Source organism: Nansenia antarctica (genome assembly GCF_963989245.1).
Source record: "Nansenia antarctica genome assembly, chromosome: 19".
Classification (NCBI taxonomy): Eukaryota; Metazoa; Chordata; class Actinopteri; order Argentiniformes; family Microstomatidae; genus Nansenia; species Nansenia antarctica.
Window position 1 is genome coordinate 2,002,281 of NC_137692.1, and position 24,932 is coordinate 2,027,212.

The 24,932-nt window shown below is 43.9% G+C and overlaps 1 protein-coding gene across 1 annotated transcript; it reads left to right on the forward strand.

Annotated features, from left to right (window-relative positions):
* Positions 1-6,353: 6,353 nt before the first annotated feature.
* LOC308174268 (patched domain-containing protein 3-like) lies at positions 6,354-24,579 on the forward strand (the record flags this gene model as incomplete). The annotated part of the gene is made up of 8 exons (XM_080549341.1): positions 6,354-7,040; positions 7,261-7,391; positions 7,740-7,885; positions 8,688-10,256; positions 20,375-20,503; positions 20,846-20,962; positions 22,750-22,813; positions 24,504-24,579. 8 exons carry the CDS (start codon positions 6,354-6,356, stop codon positions 24,577-24,579), a joined length of 2,919 nt encoding a protein of 972 aa, XP_080405467.1.
* Positions 24,580-24,932: the final 353 nt, after the last annotated feature.

Here is a 24,932-nt window from a genome sequence, read left to right on the forward strand (position 1 = left end):
AGTCACAGGTGGGTGACTGGCACCTGATTGGCACCTAATTGACAGGAATGATATTCTGGGGCAGGATGACAACGCTCGCCCCCACAGAGCCAGGATCATCACAGAGTACCTCCAGAATTTGGGAGTGGAGAGGGTGGAATGGCCTGCCGTGAATCCAGACCTCAACCCAATTTAACACTTGTGGCATCAGCTTGGGCGTGCTGTACGTGCCAGAGTGACCAATGCAACCATGTTGGCTGACTTGCGGCAAATCCTGGTTGAGGAATGACCAGCATGAGGAGGTAGTCATAAACATCACAAGGGCCAACACAAACCACCATTGTGATGTAGTCAGTTATAAAACGTCAGCTGCAACTACAAATTACAAAGTGGGGCTCTAAGATTTGTAACAAACTGCACATTTATGACTCACTTGTACTTGTACTTGTCCTTTGTATGCTACGGCCGATTTGACCTGAGTCACTGTCTTATATTTATTGACAAGGCCATTCTGGGGATGCTTCCATCCTATCTGTGTGTCTACATGACTCAGACCCGTGGAGCTCGGTATAGTCTGAGGTCCCAAGACACTTGTTTGTTTGTTGTACCCAAAGCTCGAACCGAATTTGGGAAAAAAACATTTATGGTCGCGGCCCCTCTACTTGGAATGCCTTGCAAAAATGTCTTAAAACTGAAGGACTTGATAACTCTTGGTGAGTTCAAGAGGATTGTCGGGTCTATGGTACAGGCAGGGTTGCCAGATGGGATTGACAATTTCCAGCCTAACCACAGTCTAAAACCCGCTAAATCCAACAAAAACCAGCCCAAAACCTAGTTCGTCAGAAAACCGCTAATTACTATTGGGCAGGTGCCCATCTCCTGCCCCCTAAACTGTATGTCTGTTGCCAATGATGTTTGTAAAATAAAGAAGACCTGCACATTGTATGGAGCTACTAGGGTGTGTGTTTTAACTTAACGCATTTTGTAACTTTCAGGCACTGACATTTTGATACCGCCTAAATGCTATTTATCCAGCCCAACCGCCCAAATGCTTTTTTTCAGGCCCAGTGTGATCAAAAGTAGTCCATTCGGCGGTAACAATTGTCAATTGAAACCTGTCAGTGTTTTCAGTGTGATGCTTTTATGTGTAGTGTTTTGCGTCTTCCCTCCCCCCCTTCTTCTCTCTCCCTCTCTTGTTCGCTCCTTACCTCCCCGCTCCCATTTCCCAGTTTTTTCCCTTGCCCTTAGGAATTTTAGTTTATGTATGCTGAATATGATATAATAATATAATAATATAATTCTGAATAGCTTTGCTTTGCTGCTGAGACCCAATAATAAGATACGGGCGGGGCGGCTGTGGTTCAGGAGGTAGAGCCGGCATCTAATGATCGCAAGGTTGGCAGATCGGCGGTTCGAGCCGCGGCTGGCCACATGTCAAAGTGTCCTTGGGCAAGACACATAACCCCAAATTGCTCCAAGTGAGCGGGCCGGCGCCTTTCATGGTAGCTTGCCGCCATTGGTGTGTGAATGTGTGTGTGAACGGGTGAATGAGAGGCTGTTGTAAAGCGCTTTGGATAAAGGCGCTATATAAGTCAGTCCATTTACCATAAGAGAATATACTGTAAAAGTATGTCTGAGAGTTTGTTTCATGAACTCATTAACACGTTGCTCTTTTTGGTTTCATAGAAATACACTTTGGAATACACTATTTCCTTATGGGGATCATATCAAAGCAAGCAAATCGTTTATGGCACTCTCTTATCTTGTGGGTATAAAATGTAATTTAGTTTTTGGAACCTGACAGTGAATTGAGAATCAAGGACCCCAATTGAAATAAGCCAGTGGCTTTCTTGGGTTTTTATCCTGTTAGTTGACCTTGTATGTAATATGTACTGGCATGTACCTACTTCTGCAAATCTTCTAATAAAGTTTTCAATCAATCAAAAACAGCATGAATAGTTCCTGAGTATAGAATGATAGAATGATTATAATAAAGTTTCCCCGTAACACAGAAAAGACATTGGGGAGTGATTTCACTTCAAGCAGTTTTGTACATTGCAAGATCTTCAAAGTTCTCTTTCACAACTTAAAATGTCTATTTAACTAATTTAAAGCACTCCATAAACCTGCAAAAGCAACCTGCAAACGTATACCTTCATTTAAAGTGTTGAATATGAATACAGAAAATAATCAGTGCTTTCAAATAAACGCTGTATGTTTCTCATTTCTGATTTCCCCCCTGAACCTCTCTGGTAGTGGCCCTCCACAGGCCCTGTCACAATCACACAATTACTGTATTACTGTAGCTTCCTCATGTTTCTCATTCAGCAGATGTTTTCAGTTCAACAAGAATGGTTTTAGTTGACACCACATACTCCATTATGGTTACTACATCATGATCAAAATGACCTGACCTGTTTCCATAATGTTCATGATCCGCTTAATTCATTGCAACGTGTATCTGTTATTTTATAACCTCACAGGAACTATAATAAGGAAGTTGTCTACACTGTTCTCACAGGGAAACCACCTCATCTGTTAATGTGACTGCGACTGGTGAACGTGCGGTTTACACGCTCACTCAAAGGCGTCAAAAAGTGAAAGTGAAACTTATTGTGTCAACAATATCTAGTTTAATTTTTTTTTCACAACACCAACTTGACGTTTTAAAGTACCCACTCGATATCATAATCAACAGTTTAACGATCACTAAATACTTATAATTTGTGGATTGGATTCACTGTTCTTGTTTGCTGTAGGTAACTTGTAAACATACGTTCTTTTTAGGACGTGTTCAAAAGCAAGAACTGTGTGTTCATTTAATTATGCGTCGTTATGTGTTTTTAGCATGTCGATGTTCTCTCAGTATGTTGTGATGTTATTCAAATACAGTTTAGACCTTCGTAGCTATGTGCTAGTTAGCAGCGTTTGTAGCTGAGGGATGGTTTTATCTCTGAAATCCATTTCCATAGCATTAATAGCCAATTAACAGATCATTTTCTAGTGATGCATTTTCTAGTGAACTGTTCTCAGACATCTTTAGAGTTCTTTGCATTACGTGTCTCAAATGATGTTTTAGAATGTAAAATACAGACTACAATCAAATACATCAGCAAACATGATCACAAAGAACGTAAATTGTCAAACCTCCAGGAAAACTGCAGCCAATGCCAACAACTGCAATGTCCCCCTCCTCATCCTCCATCCTGGCTGTTTGTCACACCAGATGCACACTGAAATCTCTTCACTTCAAGTCAAAGTCTTAAGTGAACATAAGATTGAGGTACAGGACAAGATTGGATGCTAAGCCTGTCTCTAGCCCCTTTGACTTGTTCATTGATTGTTAGTGTCTTTATAGGCTACCTTTTTAGCTGGCAGTCATTAAGAGAAAATGCTGATACATTATCATCACTAAATGGTTTCTCAGTTAGTTAATCTGTGTAAACAGGGCGTTAATGTGTTAACACCCCATTTCAGTGGTAGTCCTAAACATTACAAGGGGCAACAGATACCAGATTAGTAGTGAGTTATAAAACATCAGCTATGACTTCAAATTACAAAGGTGTTCTGCATAGCTTTGCTGCTGAGACCCATAATAAGAGAATATACTGTAAACGTGTGTCATATCTGAGGGTTTGTTCTATGAACTCATTAACACGTTGCTCTTTTTGGTACCATAGAAATACACTTTGAAATACACTATTTCCTTATGGGGATCATATCAATCATTGGTCAGTGATACGGCCTGGTATGTGTGTGTGTCTGTGCTGTTTTTGTGTTTTGGTTGTGTTCCTCTATCTCCCCCAGGTGTTGTCATGGGGAGTTCCATGGGGAGCCTTGACAATTTCCTTATTTCTTTATTTAAGGAAATTGTCACGGCTGTTTTTTCACAGGGAAGTATTGTTCTGATAGCTCAGGTAGCGTTGACAACTGCACTGTGTCTGACAGGGAGGCCCGGCAACGATTGGTGAAAACCGCCCAGAGCATCATCGGCACCAAACTCTCTACCATCAAGTGCCTCCAGGAAGACCTTAACTGTACATATCTACCATAACTGTACATAGCTACCTTAACTGTACATATCTACCTTAACTGTACATAGTTACCTTAACTGTACATATCTACCTTAACTGTACATAGCTACCATAACTGTACATATCTACCTTAACTGTACATAGTTACCTTAACTGTACATATCTACCATAACTGTACATATCTACCATAACTGTACATATCTACCTTAACTAAGCATAGCTCATAACTGTATCTCTAACTACCGTACGTGCCATACTGCACCTATTACTATCACTGTCATGTTTTTATATCACTATTTTTGCTCTTCTGGTTAAATGCTGATCTGTATTTCCTTGTCTGGTACTTGTACTCTGCAATGACAATAAAGTTGAATCTAATCTAATCTAATCTACTAGTGTTTTCTCTTGTATTGATTCTCAACCCCATATGTTCTCTCTGGGTGACCTTTGCCAATGAATGAATGGTCTTTATTGTCATTGCTATAGTACAGGTACCAAACAACGACATTTGGGAGGGGGGGCTCCCCTGGTGCTAGGAAAGAAGAAAAAAAACTAAAAAAACAAGAAGGGAAAGGAGCTGGTTTACATAAATAAAGGCTATGTACACTATCCACTATACTATACTGTACAGATAAGACGACTAGGGTTGTCATATTGCACATAGTGTTATTGCACATTCATTTAAAGTGTCGCAGTTTGCAGGCTTGAAATGTACACATTTGTGCCTCATTGCCTCTGTCATCGTGGGTGTTGGTGGTTTCATGACATTAGGACTGTCCATCCAGACTCTGTATCCATCATCAATCTTCAAATCAAATCGAGTGTTATTTGTATAGCTCATTTCTCTCAAGATGTGACTCAATGCGCTTCACATGATGACAAGCAGGCAAAGGTAACAAACCTGTACACTGAGCATCCAGGAAAACTCCCTTGCAGCCCTCTACTCATAGAGCGACTACTACCAGTTTGCCTACCGGCGCACAGCAGCGGCCCCACACACACGCCCCGCCCCACCACCAGCACACCCAGAGTAAACCCTAAAGTAAATAGACAACAGCTACTGGGAAAGTTATAGTAGATGCTGTCTTCCACTTAGGGTGTCCTATCATACAGGGTGCTGTGTCTACTATTTGGGGAGTGGTGGTGCTGTCCGCTGCTGAGAGCTACATCTTCAGAACGTTCTTCATGTTCCTGGTCATCTTTGGGGCGGTTCATGATATTGCTTTTATCCCAGTGTTTCTGACCTGACTTCTATGGGATATGCAGTGAAATTGAATCAAACCTTATGTTTTAACCAGATCAATAATCAGAAATGCATAACTGTCTATTTAACTAATTTAAACCACTTCATAAACCTGCAAAAGTATACCTTCCTTTAAAGTGTTGAATGTGAATACAGAAAATAAACGCTGTATGTTTCTCATTTCTGATTTCCCCCCTGAACCTCTCTGGTAGTGGCCCTCCACAGGCCCTGTCACAATCACACAATTAGCTTTCTCATGTTTCTCATTCAGCAGATGTTTTCAGTTCAACAAGAATGTTTTTAGTTGACACCACATACTCCATTATGGTTACTACATCATGATCAAAATGACCTGACCTGTTTCCATAATGTTCATGATCCGCTTAATTCATTGCAACGTGTATCTGTTATTTTATAACCTCACGGGAACTATAATAAGGAAATTGTCTAGAGTGTTTTCTCAGAGGGAAACCACCTCATGTTCACCGAATCCAACCCCATCCAAGAGGTCATCTTCACACACACTCCAGGTTGCAAGTTGCATGCTGACTCTTCAGAAATAGAGATATAACACGTAGTCCTATTAGCCTCTAATCTTTTATAACCTCACGGGAACTATAATAAGGAAATACTGTTTTCCTCATCTGTTAATGTCACCACAGTTATTGTCACAATCACACAATTAGCTTTCTCATGTTTCTCATTCAGAAGATGTTTTCAGTTCAACATAACAAACAAGAAGGGTTTTAGTTGACACCACATACTCCGTTATGGTTACTACTGTCTCCATAATGTTCATCATCCACTTCATTTATTACTTTCCTCAGAAACGTAGGCCTATCTATTATTTTATAACTTCACGGTAAACTATAATAATTAACCTCATCTGTTAATATGTCACCAGTTATTGCTCTGACGTAGCATGGACATCGCAGCTTGTTAGGCTGAGACAGCTGCAGTATTAACGACGGACTCCTGTTGATCATGTTCTTCTGTTCATGTGTGACATGCAGTCTGACTGAGTTGTGAAACAGAGATGCAGGGATAATTTAGTGGGCACTTTATTAAATACCTCAAGTAAAAATAAACCATCGAAAATGCCTGGGTGCAATACCAACTGCGTTGAAAAGCCCATATCCCAAGCATTCGGAAAAATGGGAAGGTTTGTTGGGACACATCCCTGGTGGTTTTTGATCATTCCCATGGTCGTCTCTGCGGGTCTTGGGGGAGGATTTTACTTCCTTGGAGAAAGAGAAGCGAACGACATTGAAGGGCAGTTCACACCTCTGAACGGACCCGCCAAAGCAGAGAGACGGGTGGTCCAGGAGAACTTTCCTCAGGACGATGACGACTTCTCTCGCTTGCGACTTTCTACCGAAGGGACCTATGCATCTCTCATTATTACGAGCAAAACAAACATCCTTGTAACTGCTGCTTTTGAAATAATAGAGGATTGTGATTACACAACGAACGCCGTGTCAGTGGAGAGACTATATTTCAAGGACATGTGTGTCAAGGAAAATGACGAATGTGTGTCGAATTCAATCTTCAATATTGTGAAAAGTCCTAGTGATGTTGAGACAACTACTATCACATATCCATTTAACGACACTACTTTCCTTGGGTCTGAAATTGGTGGCGTGGAACTAGAAGATGGATCCGAAATCATTAAAAGTGCCAAAGCAATTAGGCTTTTTTACTTCTTAAACGAAGCAAACCAGAGCAGAAATAGCTTGTGGCTGAAGGAGTTCATAGTCAAGGCTTCTGAAATGCAAGGAAATGAGGTGAGTCTTAACACATTAATAAGGAACAAGCTGTTGTTTGTATAGACTTAAAGCGGCAATCTGAGATTCAGACGATTACAGTATCATTCAAATGACGTAGCATTAATGGCTAAAACAAGTTGACTATTGTGAATGGTTAACATTAGAAACAGAATCACTGAATTGTTTTACTAAATGTTGGCTGGAAATTAAAAGCTTATTTCCCATTGATCTTTTGCAGGACGTGTCAATATCTTATTTCACTTCAATGTCAAGACAGGAAGAGTTTGAGAAGAGCTCTGACTCCATCATTCCTCTGTTCTCATCCACATACGCCCTGGCAATTACTTTCTCTATCATATCTTGTTTGAGGTATGTTTCATGGCTTCTTTTTGTAGAATGTGTAGTTTTGAATGATGCTGTTGCTAATGATACAACTGCATGCTATTATGTTCAAGATGACTACTTCACTACTTTTGTTATCAATGAATGCAACACAGTCAAGACACTTGCATACGTCAACAGTCATAGTGGAAAACATAGAACTCACCAATTACACTGTTTCCAATATGTTTTTATTTTATTTTTAAATAAAGATTACTTTGAGAGTTTTAATAAACTAGCTGTCCTTATCGTTTTAAGCATATTACATAGTAGGCCTATGTTTGAGTGCTCTTCTAAAGGAAAGCCATTTTTCTTTTCTGTGTTTTCCTTTTCTAGGTTGGACTGTGTGAGGAACAAGGTTTGGGTGGCTACGTTTGGTGTCCTCTCAGCCGGCATGGCAGTGCTGTCCAGCTTTGGGTTGTTGCTGTACTGCGGGATGCCCTTCGCTATGACTGTGGCAACAGCTCCATTTTTGATTCTTGGTAAGCTTGAAAACTGTCTTTATTTAAGCAATATCACACGAGAGGGAGTGCTGTTATACTGAATATCACACGAGAGGGAGTGCTGTTATACTGAATATCACACGAGAGGGAGTGCTGTTATACTGAATATCAGCACGGCTGTGATTCGGTCGACCGAAGACAATCAATAATCGCTTTTATACAACTGTTCTACAGCGCGATGTATTAGTTAGCAGTAATAAGCGACAACAGATTATGATTTGTTTGTTTATTTAATTTATTTTGGCTCCGCCAACAAAAAATTGTTCCACAACTGAACTTCAACTGTTCGACTGTTGCCTAGTAACCTGAACACAAACAATAAAACACCTGTGCGGCGGAGTGATACGAGACAATAAACCATTGTAACTCTCAAAGCCAACAGTTATAATGCATTATTACTTGTTGTACTCATGTATGAGCCCTTCTAATGCTGCATTATTAACTCCCAATATGTCATGTTTGTTTATGTGGTTATTTCTACATGGCCAGCCTGATAGGATATCATACATAATGTAATGTCTGAGAAGATGTAAAGATGTTTACAAGTAGTCAGTCAGTAGGAAATAAAGATTTTACAAACCAGGCAAAGATTTAAAAAAGGACAATTTAGAAATAGTGGTTTTGTTTGCTAATTCTTGTTGCTAATTTTTGCTAATGGATCATTATGACATGATATTCTGGGGTTGTATGGTTTTATGACAACAGAGATGACGATTTAAGTTAACAGAGATGACGATCAAATCACATGTTGTTATTTAAAGACTGATATTTGTCTCTACAGGAATTGGTGTTGATGATATGTTCATCATGATTTCATGCTGGCAACGGAGTAAAGTCCATGACGAAGTAGAGGACCGTATGGCAGCCACATACAAAGACGCAGCTGTCTCCATCACCATCACGACTCTGACTGACGCCCTGGCGTTCTACATCGGCCTCCTAACCCCCTTTGGTTCAGTGCAATCCTTCTGCATGTACACTGGTACAGCTGTGGTGTTCTGCTACCTTTTCAACATCACCTTCTTTGGTGCCTTTCTGGCCCTGAATGGACGACGAGAGAAGAGTAACAGGCACTGGCTCTCTTGTATGACAGTTCCCACACCGCCAGAAGACATGTCTGAGAAGTACAACCTCTGTTGCGTAGGAGGAGCCTACGATCATAAAACTGGTACTGAGGAAGTTATGCCCATTAATAACTTTTTTAAGACGTACTACGGACCATTTTTAACAAACCGTTGGACGAAAGTGTTTGTGATCTTCATCTACGGTGGATATTTGGCCTCGAGTATTTACGGTTGCCTCCAAATGCAAGAGGGCATAGATCTGAAAAATCTAGCGACTGACAGCTCGTATGTGCGTAGCTATTATGATAGTGAAGACGTGTACTTTTCAAACTACGGGCCAAATGTTATGGTCGTTATTACAGACACAGAGTTCTTGTACTGGGATGAGGCTACACGGGATACACTTGACATATGTCTCAAAAAGTTTGAGAGTTTGACAATTGATGATCGACCAATGGTTAACGAAACTATGACCATGTCTTGGTTACATGAGTATATAAAGTATGGAACTCTGACGAGTTTGAATGTCAATGACAAACAAACATTCATTAACAATTTGACTTATTTCTTCGATCTTTCAAATGCTACACACCTTTTCAGACAAGATGTGAATCTTTCAGTATCTAATGATCATATATACGCCTCACGTATTTTCGTTCAGACAGTCAACATCAGAACAGCAGTTGATGAAAAAGACATGTTGAATAAGATGAGAGAGACAGCAGAATCGGGTGATTGCCCGGGATCTATAGTGGTTTACCACCCTGCTTTCATATACTACGACCAGTATGCGGTCATCGTCAGTAATACCATCCAAAACATCGTAGTGGCCACTATTGCTATGTTGGTGATATCTCTCGTGTTGATCCCCAGCCCAGTGTGTTCTCTCTGGGTGACCTTTGCCATAGCGTCTGTCATCGTGGGTGTTGCTGGTTTCATGGCGCTATGGGATGTCAATCTAGACTCTGTATCCATGATCAATCTTGTCATCTGCATTGGTTTCTCTGTGGATTTCTCTGCTCACATTTCCTACGCTTTTGTCTCTAGTAAAAAGCTAACATCTAACGAGAAAGCTACAGATGCTCTCTTCCATTTAGGGTATCCTATCATACAGGGTGCTCTGTCTACTATTTTGGGAGTGGTGGTGCTGTCCGCTGCTGAGAGCTACATCTTCAGAACGTTCTTCAAGATCATGTTCCTGGTCATCTTGTTTGGGGCGGTCCATGGTATTGTTTTCATCCCAGTGTTTCTGACCTTCTTTGGAATCTGTGGTAGTAATGTCACAGGTGAAGGTGTTGGCCCTTTGGTTCTGCCTAATACATACGCAGAGGACATAGGTGGGCCAAGGGGAGGTGTTGGCTCTTTGGTTCTGCCTAATATATACGCAGAGAACATAAATGGGCCAAAGGGAGTCATTAGTGTTTTCAGAGTAAGCCAAAAATAACAAGCTGAGTCTTGGGGGTGTTTCTGATACAAATGTTTAGATTTTCTTTCTTTCCCAATCGTTTAATTTATTTCCATAGAACATACATCTATATTATCAACTATGAGCTTCATGTACATACCAAAGTCATTTGCAAGTTGTATGCCAGTGTAAAATGGAATTAATCTTAGTTGCAATATGAGAAGCAATAAATAATGATAAAACTGTCGGGTTGGTCAAATGGAGTGTGAAATAATTAAATTGTGTTTGTGCTCGTTCTAATATTAGATGGTCCTTTTGTTTGCTCATTGTTTGTTGGTAATTAGGAGTTTTTACCTGATTTATGCACCTCTTTCTCCAAGCAAATACTTTGCATTGGAAGCTGAGCATTCATAGAAAGGATTTTGTGCATCTTTGTGGATTGCTTTGGGGAACATCTGTTCTGCCCTGGAAACCTCTTAGCTGGTTGCTACGTGCTAACCACATCCACTGCTGCTGATCCTGGATTGAGATCACCTTCCACCTGCCTCCTCCTGTCTCCTCCTCTCCCTGCTGCCGTGGCCCCAGTCTGCCTGTCTGCTTCTCCCCTCGACCCAGCCTGCTGTCTGAACCAGGTCCCCTCCTCTCCTCCCTGGCTCCCAAGCCCCCACACACACACACACACACACACACACACACACACACACACACACACACACACACACACACACACACACACACACACACACACACACACACACACTGACTCTCTGGGCAGTTCACTCTCTCTCTCCCCTCCTCTTGCAATTTCAGTGTATTTTACCTATTGTTTTCTCCTCTCCCTCCTGGACTGTGAACTATGGCCTGCCTCAAGCTACTGTGCTTTTCCCTCGCGTTTTTTACCTCGATTTCGTCTCCCATTGCACGTGTTTACAAACTCTATGACTCTGCCCGCTTACCCAGCCGTGAAACTGACTATGTTCGTCCTCACGACAGAGACATTGTTTCTTTACAGATTGTAACGTGTTTTGGTCTATCGCATAACCTGTACTCTACCATCATCCCACCTATGTTATCATGTTGTATTATGCGCTTGCTCCACAACATGAGCTTGTTACCTTCCACCGCCTCCAACACAAATGTTTAAAAAAAGAAGCAATGTACCATATCCTCTACTTTCTGCCGTATCCTGGTTGTTATACTGCTCATGATATCTGGGAATGTTCATGTCCACCCTGGTCTTCCTTGTGTGGTTGCATCCCCCTGTATGGAGGACCAAGTCTGTCAACATTAACAATAAATATATAGATACATAAACGAATGTATGAACAAATAAATGAATGAATACACACAGTAATAACGAAATACATTTCTATATTTATTTATTCTTTTACGCATTCATTCTTTCTTTTCCACATTCATTCTTTCTTTTCCACATTTATTCTTTCTTTTCCACTTTATCAGATCTGTATGCAAATATCTGGGGGCGTATCTTGCATATTGTCCACGCCCCTACGCATTTTCATTGGTTGATACTGCGCGTGACGTGTGAAAGCAGCGACGCAGTTATCATCACAGAGGGGTAGAGAGTCTATAGCCCCGTTCTCTCACAGCCTCTTTCTCCCTATAATTTCCATGGAATACCAAACTATGTCGACATCCCAAGCTATTCCCGTGTTGTCCCCTTACACACATGTCGGCAATGGTCTATACTAGTCCATCAGCACTGTATGGGAGAACTTGGTGATAACCACAATACCAGTTGACTCAATTAGACATAAGCTCTGGGCTATGCGCGATGCAAGACAGCTGAGAGTGTCTCCACTGCGTTTATATCACAAAATGTACATTTGATAAGTAAAAGTAAGCTAGCTAAGTAAGTAATCTAGCTGACTATGACTGGAAACGAAGTACTATCCAGTTAGAATTATAGAAGATCTAGTTGTGTTTTCCTGCTGGTCTCGATGCCTGGGTTTGAACAGACTTGTGGTGACTAAAAATGGCTATAAAAATGGCTTTCCACCAAAGAACCGTATATATATAATGTATCGATGCTTGCGTCAATTTGGCAAACCATGTGATTACTCGCCGAAGCTTCATAGCGTCAATCATTCCGCAAACGTGGGAGTGTTCCAAGTCTTGTACTGCATAAAATGACGTTGAACTCACTCATATTCGAGGGTTGTAGTTAGAATGGAGACATACGGACGCTAGACAGAATACATTTATTGACAGAGACAGAGAGACAGAGACAGAGATAGAAATAGACAGGAGATTGTTAGATATTGATATCCAACCATGTTCCACACAACCATGTCCCTCCCACACTTTGCCTGTTCATGTACACAAGCAATCAATATTTTATTGTTTACATAAGCACATCTCTGTCCACACCAAAGTGTTTATCCTGGGGATGTACCCAACCAACTTTTATCTACAGCAATATCAACAAACACAACATGAGCCTGTTGCAAGCAAAAATCCTACTCTTAGTCTCCAAATCACTACATGGTTTAGCCCCATCTTATCTCTCTGACCTTCTTCGGCGTATGGGTAGTTGTTTTTCCTCTCCACTCCACCAGGCTCGGGGCCGAGGGGCTACCCTTTTACCACCCCGAGACCTGGTTGAGGGGCTCACCCGGGCTATATTTCTGGACACCCCTCCAGAAGCCACGTCATCGTCTCGTCATCTAATACCGACAGACCATGCATCCCGTTGGGTGGGTGGTACACCGGGCTATCCAGGATAATATGGTCTGCGGTTTGGTCCTCTGCGCCACACTCGCACGACGCATTTGGGGCCAAGCCCCATCTGTGCATTGATGAGCGGAAACGCCCGACGCCGGTCCGGAGACGATTGAGCCTCACCCAGGATAGCCTTGGCAAGTCCATCCCGAGGGGCTCAGCGCCGGCGACTGGGATGTGGTCGCGGAGTTTGGAGGTGTTAGCCTCCCACTCCGCGCGCCACATATAATCCGCCCATCCTGCCGCACTGATGTTGAGATCTCTGCATTGCTGCCTGAGATCCTGTGCGGCAGGCACAAATGGGTGTCTCGACTTGAGACGCCGGGAGGGCTCCGCTGTTATAGTGAGCCTATCATGGAGCAGATGGTTATTAAGCTCCACGGCCCGGCAGGCGAGACGTGCTGTGGCTCCCATGCGGCGGAGGCCTGCGGGCTGGATGCCTGCTAGGATGGGAAGGTTGTCCACGGGGGTAGGACGCAAGCATCCTGTCACAATGCGCAAGGCTTCGTTTATAGGCGAGGCGGGTGTGGGCACTGCGACACCATACTGGGGCGCAGTATTCACTAGTTGAATAAACGAGGGATAGGGCTGCCGTGCGCAAGGTCCTTGCGCCGGCGCCCCAGCCCGAGCAAACCAGTCGCCTCATCAACGCCACACGAGCTGTTAACTTCTTGCGCAGTGACTCGAGGTGTCGGCGAAACGTGAGCGTCCTGTCCAATGTCACGCCGAGATAGATTGGCTCAGCGGAACATGGCAGGGGAGTTCCATCTAGGTGTACTCTAAGCTCACGTTTAGCCTCCCTGTTGTTAAGGTGGAAGGCAGCCGACACCGTCTTTGCCTCGCTAAGCTTCAATCTCCATTTCCGGAAGTATGCCACTAGTGTCTGCATGTCCTGGCTCAGAATCCCCTCCACCGACTGCCAATTTCCAGCAGAGTACACCACTGCGAGGTCGTCTGCGTAGGCGTACTTCCGCGAGAGTGTGTTTGGCAGGTCATAGGTGTAGATATTATAGAGGAGGGGGGCCAGGACCGATCCCTGAGGGACGCCGTTCTTAAGGCGTCGAAGCCTGCTTAGCTGTCCGCGACCGGTGGTGAGGGTAAAGCTGCGGTTACGGATGAGCTCCATGATCATTCTGACCATGTGCCTGTCCGGCAGCAGGCGGAGCAGCTTGCAGGAGAGGCCGCGATGCCATACGGTATCGTAGGCAGCCGTCAGGTCTATAAAGACGGCCCCGGCCTTCTTTTTTGCCGAAAAGCAATCCTCGATGTCTTGAGTCATAAGGGTGACTTGATCTACGGTCGACCTCCCCCGTCGGAACCCGGCCTGCTCACCTGGGAGCAGCGGGTCGACAATTGGTTCGATGCGGGCGTAGATGAGACGCTCGAGGATCTTGAAGGGGATGCATAACAGAGAGATGGGACGGTAACTCTTAGGGTCCCCTTCAGGCTTATTCGGTTTAGGGATCGCAATAACTAGGGCTCTTCGCCAGATTTTGGGGATCTTGAGTTGGCGCAAACAGGAAGTGAGGAACGCTCTCAGCCAGGACTTCAAGGCGGGTGCGGCATGGAGAATAAGCTCCGGGCAGATGGAATCAGGCCCCGGAGCTTTCCCTGGCTTTAGATGCTGGAGGGCAGCAGCGAACTCCTCCGGGGTGAATTCACCGGAGATGTAGTCACTGCTAGGTGTCTCCCATATATGAAATGGATTCTTGTATAAAAATATTTTACTGCAAAAATGGTTAAACTGATAGATATTTTTATACACCTCAAAACTAAAAAAGAACAAAAATATAGCCTGGCCGTATTGGAGTTGAGACATAAACTCATGTAGATTATTAATACAAGCTCTGGGAGCTTTGAAACTTCACATGCCTCCAGTCAGAAGGTTGCTCAATCTAATAGGAAAAAAAAACTGAATGTGAATATCTTGATCCATGTAGGAAATATAGACCTTTAAACACATACCTAAAATAACCGGAAATGTAAAAAATGAATATCTATGCAGAATGTTCTCATTTACTTTGTAATAGCTCTGCCATGGATTGTCAGAGAAACACAGATGATGACTTGTTGGAAAGGTGAGGTTGTGCTGAATCCAGCAATACCAAGTAAATATAGCATGCACAGTCAGGGAGTTATATCACTAAATGTATGAGGTGTCCCAAATGAAAGAAAATGAAACATTGACATAATGTCCAGTCCAAAGCCCATTATCAGTGGTGAAGAATGTTAACAAATTGAATGTTACTGCAAAGTAAGTCACTTGAGGTAAGTGCTGGTCTATAATGTTAATATATTTATGATACGTTTAATAAATGATACATTTCGTGATAGCCTAACTTTTATTATACATTTCAAATGGAAATAAAGATCCAATTGAATCAGGTTGAAATTGAAATAGAACACCTTTATTAAAATATGTATATCCACTCTGCTCCTCCATCATCCTTCTCCTCCCTCCTCCATCATCCTTCTTCTCCCTCCTCCATCATCCTTCTCCTCTCTCCTCCATCATCCTGCCCCTCCATCACCCTTCTCCTCCCTCCTCCATCATCCTGCCCCTCCATCACCCTTCTCCTTCCTCCTCCATCATCCTGCCCCTCCATCACCCTTCTCCTCTCTCCTCCATCATCCTGCTCCTCCATTACCCTTCTCCTCTCTCCTCCATCATCCTGCCCCTCCATTACCCTTCTCCTTCCTCCTCCATCATCCTGCCCCTCCATCACCCTTCTCCTCTCTCCTCCATCATCCTGCCCCTCCATTACCCTTCTCCTCCCTCCTCCATCATCCTGCTCCTCCATCACCCTTCTCCTCTCTCCTCCATCATCCTGCTCCTCCATCACCCTTCTCCTCTCTCCTCCATCATCCTGCCCCTCCATCACCCTTCTCCTCTCTCCTCCATCATCCTTCTCCTCTCTCCTCCATCACCCTACTCCTCTCTCCTCCATCATCCTGCTCCTCCATCACCCTTCTCCTTCCTCCTCCATCATCCTGCTCCTCCATCATCCTTCTCCTCCCTCCTCCATCATCCTGCCCCTCCATTACCCTTCTCCTCTCTCCTCCATCATCCTTCTCCTCCCTCCTCCATCATCCTGCTCCTCCATCATCCTACTCCTCCTGCTCCTCCACTCTGCAATCTGCAACACATCACCGTCACCCATCCACATTATCATCAGTGAATATCATATTTGAGCAGTCAGGGAAAGAGCAAGAGCAAACCTCGGTGCAAGTCAAGCCCACTGAAAGACATGGGCATTCTCTGGTATCATTGCAGTTTCCGTCCTTACAGTACAGGTGGGTGATGTCTCGAACTTCCTTAGGTGCCGGTGGTTTCTGGAACATCACAGGTTCAATGGACCCATCTTCTCTGAGCCTCCACCCTCTACCAACTGGGTTCCAGAGATGAGGCTTGGCCAGATGGCTGTGACGCCACACTGCTGTTTGGTATAAGGCTCTCAACACGTTGCTGGAAGGCATCTTCTGTTGGGGGTAGATTTGCAGCTGATGAATCTGTGGTAGATGCTAGTATGTACCTCAGCTCATCCAGGTTGGTGCAAGGATGCCCATTCTCCTTTTTCTTTTGGCCATACTTTCTTGCTACAGGAAAAGCCTCCTCTAGGTTTCCAGACAGTCCAAAATTGGCCATTTCTTTTAATTCACTCAGATGGCTCTTGAGTCTCGTGAAGGCAGTAGTCTTCCCAATTCTGTACAAGCTGCTTGTGGTATCACAACCTGTGAGGGCGTGGCATGCAGGTAAGCAGTCACAAAGTGCTGTTCCATGCTTCTGAGCGATGGAACAGACTGGGACAAATCTTTCTTTTGGGCCATGTCCAGAGTGCATGAACACTGTTGAGGATCCAAACATCCCTTTGCTTGCATAGTACACAAGCAAAACCAGAACATCTGTATCGTCACATTTGACAATGAGACGAGAATGTGACTGTGCAAGGTGCATTGCATGAAACACCGATCTCGTGTCAGCCTTCTCCTGGTCACTATGAAGATCCGTCAAGCAGTCAACGCCAGACTTATTAACCACCTTGACCTCCTCACCGTTTTCAAAGCCCCTGCCAAGATGACTGTGTTCACTGAAGAGATTCTCTGTGGCCCTGTATTGGTGATGTAGTTGCTGACAAAGCTAGATAGAGCAGCCTTGTTCCCACTGATCCTCAGGTATTTCCTGTAGTTTGGAACACGTGATTGTCCTGTGATAATGTGTGTTGGTCTGCTGGTTTGAATGGTGCCTCGTCTTTGCCTTTCAAGGTCTTTTATTGAGTGTTGATGGTCATATCTGTCAAACACTATAACAACACAGTCGATGCCTTCCTTTCCCAATAAGGTTGTGATCTTTTTCCAGACACACTCGCCCAGGTCATTGTGTGTCTGAAAGCCTGAGTCATGGAGACTCTGTAGAAGAGCCATGCCATCTATGATATATGCTGATGGTTCTGCAACATTAGGCAGCTGCTGTATCTCTTCAACTACAGACTCCAGTTTCTTAGCAAGGTCAGCTTTTGTCGTCTTCCTCATTCCTCAAAACAAAGAGGGGGGGACAGCAGCGAGTTCATGAGACACCTCTCATGGGCACCTCTCTTTGCTTGGAGACAGCAAGTAACCTTCGAAAGAGCACATCTGAGTCCATGTGAACCTTTCTAAGTACGCTGACTCCAACTGACGTTTTCATGTCTTTGAAGGTTGCACACTGTTGTCTTTTCTCTGGGTCCCAGAAGCTCTTCGTTCGTTTGGATTTTGCCAGGCGTTGTTCAATAAAGATGGCACACTGCTTTGCACCATCTTGGAGGAAGCTTGAGAGCTCTTTTGCAACTTTATCAACTTTTTCTGCAACCTGACCACTTGCAATGTTACTCAGTTGCTCAGGAATGCTATCCAGGTCAAAAGGGTTCTGCTTCTGCTCCACTGCTTCCATTCTCTTCTGTATGTCTCTCTCACCTCTGTCCATTCTGGATGCTCCATGCTCATGGTGTGCTTGAGGGCTCTTTGCATCAGTGTCACACAGCTCTCTCATGGCATCCACATATGCTGTGGTTACATGTCTTTCATGGCATCCACATGTGCTGTGGTTACATGTCTCATCCACATATGCTGTGGTTACATGTCTTGACATCAACCATCTTGTGAGAGCTCCCTTTCGTAATGTGAAGCCAACAACTCCACCCTGACTCTTGCCTTCTCGGTTGATGGTTTCCTCCAGAGCCTGATCAGTAGCCACACAGTTGAAGCTTCGATCCTCAGACCGGCGAACAACAAATCCACCTTGTTGCATGAATGTGTAGGCTAGCTTTATGCTCCTTACTCCTCTTGCCAGCAGTTGTCGAGCTGTTCCCTCTGCATACACATCTGACTCAGTTAGTATGTCAAAGAGTCCGCCATCACCATAGAGCTTTCCGATGCTTGCAAGGTAAGCCATCGTGATATGCATTCCTCCCAGTCTCATTGTGATCTTTCCTTGTAAAGGTGGTGGTTTGCTCCACAAGATCTGTTGCGCTTTACTATAAATAGCTAGGTCTGCAGTCACAAGAATATGGTCTTGTCCCAGTTCTGCAGCAAGCTGTACAAGTCGTATCATAGATGTATAGATGGTGGACAATTCTGTGGGTGATTCTCTTATGAAGGGCATGTAGAGTACACTGGCTACTGGACAAGTAGTGTCTGACGTGAAGGCATTGAATGCAGACCATGCAGGGACATGCTGCTGATTCTCACGTGTGTTTCGGGTCAGCTTCCATACCAGATCTCTGTCTTCAGATGCTTTAGAGACTGCTGTGTTTGTGTTCAGTATCTCGGGTTTGGGAAGTTCAGGTGGTTCTGGTCGCTTAGGAGATTTGATGTATCTGTAATCAACATTGAAATGAGAAGATACGTTTGTGGTCATGTGCATTAAATGTCAAATCAGAACACTCTAAAACCTGACAACACATTCATATTGAACACCCCTCCCCCACCCCACCCATTCTTTTTTAGTATTTCATGTGACTGAGCAAATACTTAAACATGAAAACTGATTTCAGATTTAGAAAAGAATGCACAAAATGTACCTGTGAAGTTTATCTCCATTCAAGTCAAATGTGTTTAAGGTGGTGAGAGACCTCTCTGGGACCCGTGCTAGGCATTGATCTGCTGTGGAGACATGGCCTCTTCGGTACACAACAGAAGCCATAGCATGGGTTGTATGCTTCCCATCCAGTGTGTCCATGTCCTGGCAGGATGATGGAGGAGGGAGGAGAAGGATGATGGAAGAGGGAGGAGCAGGATGATGGAGGAGGGAGGAGAAGGATGATGGAGGAGGGAGGAGAAGGATGATGGAGGAGCGTGGCGACGCCACTGACGAGGACAGCAAGTGTAGTGAGTGTCTGTTAACACACACACACACACACACACATTCATACACACACACACACACACACACTCATACACACACACACACACTCATGCGTGCACATTAATACACACACACACACACACACACATACACACATACAGACACACACACATACATATACACACATACATATACACACACACACATACAGACACAGACGCACACACACATTAATATACACACACACACACACACACACTCACGCGCGCACATTAATATACACACACCCACACACACATACAGACACAGACGCACACATACACACATACATATACACACACACACACATACAGACACACACACACTCACATACAGACACATTACACACACACATACACACACAGACATTACACACACACACACACACACACACACACATTACACACACACACAGACACACACACACATTACACACACACACACAGACACACACACATTACACACACACACAGACACACACACATTACACACACACACACACACACACATTACACACACACAGACACACACACACACATTACACACACACACACACACACACACACATTACACACACACACAGACACACACACATTACACACACACACACATTACACACACACACACACACACACACATTACACACACACACACACACACACACACACACATTACACACACACACACACACACACATTACACACACACACACACAGACACACACACACACACATTACACACACACACACACACACATTACACACACACACATTACACACACAGACACACACAGACACACACACACACACACACACACACACACACACACACACACACACACACACACCCCTCACCCTAGCCGTGTCTCTCCCCTCCAGAGAACAGGACATGCAGCCCTGAGGCCTACCAGTGTCCCGGCTCCCACGTGTGTGTCCCCCAGCGCTGGAGGTGTGACGGGGACAAGGACTGTCCTGACAGGGCGGACGAGAGCGTCAAGGCTGGCTGTGGTGAGTGGAGGAGGGAGGGAGGAAGGGAGGATGAGGGGAGGACGAGAGGATGATGATGAGAGGATGAGAGGATGATGATTATTAGAGTATGTGGTGAGTGGAGGATGATGATGAGGATGATGAGGGGATGATGAGAGGATGAGAGGATGATGATTATTAGAGTATGTGGTGAGTGGAGGATGATGAGAGGGGGATGATGAGAGGATGAGAGGATGATGATTATTAGAGTATGTGGTGAGTGGAGGATGATGAGAGGATGAGAGGGGGATGATGAGACGTTGACTGACTGGCGTGTCTCTCAGTAGCGTGTTGTTGACTGACCGGCGTGTCTCCTGTCTTTAGTGTTCAACGACACCTGCGACCACAACGAGTTCCAGTGCCAGAACAGACAGTGCATCCCCAAGCACTTTGTCTGCGACCACGACTGCAGCGACGGCTCCGACGAGTCCCCGGAGTGTGGTGAGTGTGTGACCCCCTGACCCCCCCCGCTTTGAACTTTGAACCCCCTTTTTTTTTTTTTACTTCGTTTTCTATCTCTCTCTCTCTCTCTCTCTCTCTCTCTCAAACTTACACACACACACACACACACACACACACACACACACACACACACACACTTGTCTCCCCCTCCAGAGGACCCTACGTGTGTGGGGGACCCCCTTTTAGTGCATCCTGGTGGGCCTGGTGGTGTTCAGTATGAACTGACAGCCGGCAATTAAACAGAATTATACAACGGTATATAGATACAGTATTATATATTTGAATAAGCAATATGTTAGGAGCCATATTCCTTAAACAAACCTGTAACAACACTTCACATCTGGGCAGAGGGCGCAATCTGGCATACACATAAGATGGAGGCATACACATAAGATGGAGGCATACACATAAGATGAATGAATGAATGGTCTTTATTTGTCATTGATATAGTACAGGTACCATACAACGCAATTTGGGAGGGGGGGCTCCCCTGGTGCTAGGAAAAAAAAAAACTAAAAACAAGAAGGGAAAAGAGCTGGTTTACATAAATAAAGGCTATGTACACTATCCACTATACTATACTATACAAATAAAACACTGTGCTGTACTCTATGCTATGCTATACCTATTCTAACATTTCCTATCTCTGAACCTTATGTACCCTAGGGTTGGATGGAGACATACATATGAGATGGAGGCATACACATAAGATTTGAGGAATGAAGAAGCAACACAAGTTTGGCTTTTGAATATGACTTTAATGAAAGACAGTTGAAATTGCAATTAGTCTGATGAAAATGGAATGTAAGTGTTTAGTAGGTAACTACAGTGACCAGGGGTAATTATGGGGTTGTAATTAAGGAGTAAAGGAAGCCTGGTGGTAGTTGGAGTGTGTGTGGTTACTGTGTGGTTAGTTGTGGGACAGTTGAAGAGGGTTAGAGGGGTGCTTGTCTGGGGATAGTTAGTGGATGAGTGGGAGGTAGTTATATTGGTAGTCGGTTCCGGAAAGTTGTGTATTTCCAGAATGGCCAGGATTTAATATCTGAAAGAGAAAAAAAATCAACGGTCTGTTATCATTTGTGCAGATAAAATATATTTATGACTCTGAAGTGATTTGAAAAGCCAAAAGGTTCATGTTTCGAATGCCCTGTAAAGCAGATAATCAGTCAAAATGTTGCCATGACTACGCCCCTGGCCAGTTCACAGGTCTACAGATCACTGTTATTCGGTTGTTAAGTCGTGACGTGTTTCCGGGTCCAAAGTTGTAATAATAATTAATTATGTTTATATATCGCTTTTCCGAGGCTCAAAGACGCTGACAATATGGGAAAAACGGGAAAGTGCTGTGTCCCTTGTTGTATGAATAGATCCAAGTCTAAAAAAACGATTAAACTGTCATTCTACCGCTGTAGTACACTGGTACTCTGGTGCAGGGAATTTCTGGTTTGGACCCGGACATTGCTAAACGTCACGTTTGACGTCAGACAAATACAATTTAAAACAATTCAGATTCCTCTAACCAGTTTGTCATGCATTTCTTTATTCCGACATTCTCCCCCCCAAAATACAAGTAAATACTAGTATTTTAAGGCAGTCTCTCTCACACACACATGTACACACCTCTCTCACACGCACACTCTTACACACACACACACACACACACAAACACACACACCCTTTAACCTTTGACCCCTGTCCCTCCCTCCAGAGTACCCTACCTGTGTGGGTGACCCCCTTTAACCTTTGACCCCTGTCCCTCCCTCCAGAGTACCCTACCTGCGGGCCCAACAAGTTCCGCTGTGCCAACGGCCGCTGCTCGGTGCAGAGTCGGTAGTAGTATTGGTAGTCGGTTCCGGAAAGTTGTGTATTTCCAGAATGGCCAGGATTTAATATCTGAAAGAGAAAAAAAAATCAACGGTCTGTTATCATTTGTGCAGATAAAATATATTTATGACTCTGAAGTGATTTGAAAAGCCAAAAGGTTCATGTTTCGAATGCCCTGTAAAGCAGATAATGGAGAGCATACCTGCGTTTTGTTTCTCTTTACGGAAAGCCCTCTCAATGCTCTCACCTACGAACGCCAGGTTTGCCGTGATGACACTTGTCTTTTCTCTCTCCGTGTCTATTTCCATCCTATCCACGGAATCTTCCGGAATCTTTTTTCACACAATGACAGATACGGAAACAACAATATTTTTTGTTTGTTTGTTTCTTTTTATTATTAGTACTGAATCTTTTCAGTTTGTTAAGCATCTTTGAGTGTCTAGAAAAGCGCTATCTAAGTCTAATGTATTATTATGATTATTATTCTTATGATTGCATTTTTTATATTGCCTTTAAATGACTAAATAATCCAATTATGATTCTATAATGATTGGAGCACTTTGAGTTGCAACGTTTGCAGGAAAAATGCTATACAAATAAAAGTGATTATTATTATTATTATTATTATTATTAGGTAACTAAAAGGTATTTAAATACTCACAGGAGTGGTATCCATGATAGCTGATTGTCTTGGGCCTGTGTAATGAGACGGTAGTAGTTTTCTATTTAAACTGTTAGCAATAGTCAACATTGAATGTTCGAGTTATTCACAAGAATGATCACAGCATGTGTGTAGGCTACAATATAACAAAAATATGATTCTAATTCCAAAATGTGTCATAATCCAGTTTGGTCACTGGATTGTGATGCGTCAAATATTGCCATGAGTACGCCCCTGGCCAGTTCACAGGTCTACAGATGACTGTTATTCGGTTCTTAAGTCGTGACGTGTTTCCGGGTCCAAAGTTGTCATAATAATTAATTATGTTTATATAGCGCTTTTCCGAGGCTCAAAGACGCTGACAAATATGGGAAAAACGGGAAAGTGCTGTGTCCCTTGTTGTATGAATAGATCCGAGTCTAAAAAACGATTAAACTGTCATTCTACCGCTGTAGTACACTGGTACTCTGGTGCAGGGAATTTCTGGTTTGGACCCGGACATTGCTAAACGTCACGTTTGACGTCAGACAAATAAAGTTTAAAACAATTCAGATTCCTCTAACCAGTTTGTCATGCATTTCTTTATTCCGACATTCTCTCCCCCAAAATACAAGTAAATACTAGTATTTTAAGGCAGTCTCTCTCACACACACATGTACACACCACTCTCACACACACACTCTTACACACACTCTTACTTACTTACACACACCCTTTAACCTTTGACCCCTGGCCCTCCCTCCAAAGTACCCTACCTGTGTGGGTGACACCCTTTAACCTTTGACCCCTGTCCCTCCCTCCAGAGTACCCTACCTGTGTGGGTGACCCCCTTTAACCTTTGACCCCTGTCCCTCCCTCCAGAGTACCCTACCTGTGTGGGTGACACCCTTTAACCTTTGACCCCTGGCCCTCCCTCCAGAGTACCCTACCTGTGTGGGTGACACCCTTTAACCTTTGACCCCTGGCCCTCCCTCCAGAGTACCCTACCTGTGTGGGTGACACCCTTTAACCTTTGACCCCTGTCCCTCCCTCCAGAGTACCCTACCTGCGGGCCCAACAAGTTCCGCTGTGCCAACGGCCGCTGCTCGGTGCAGAGTGCCTGGGAGTGTGACGGGGAGTCTACCCCTATGAATTCACGGCGGCTACGTCATCAACAGTGGTTTAAATAGACGCGGTACGGGTGACGCGTTATGTTGCCGGCGAATTCTCACATCTCGCAATGCTTCTTCAGCTGTGTTTAATTCTGTTGCGTGTGCTATAAGCATCTTTTTTCGTTTATTATCAACACACCTGAGAAATCATGGAAGAGGGACAACCCTTCAAGACTGATACGTCATCAGGAATATCGTAGAAAAGCATTGACGCTCGCGACTCATTCACAACTTCACTTTTACGCTATCAATCGATCAAACAAGTCATCAAATAAAAAAGAACAATGCTTCATTGTCAGACCATGACAGAATA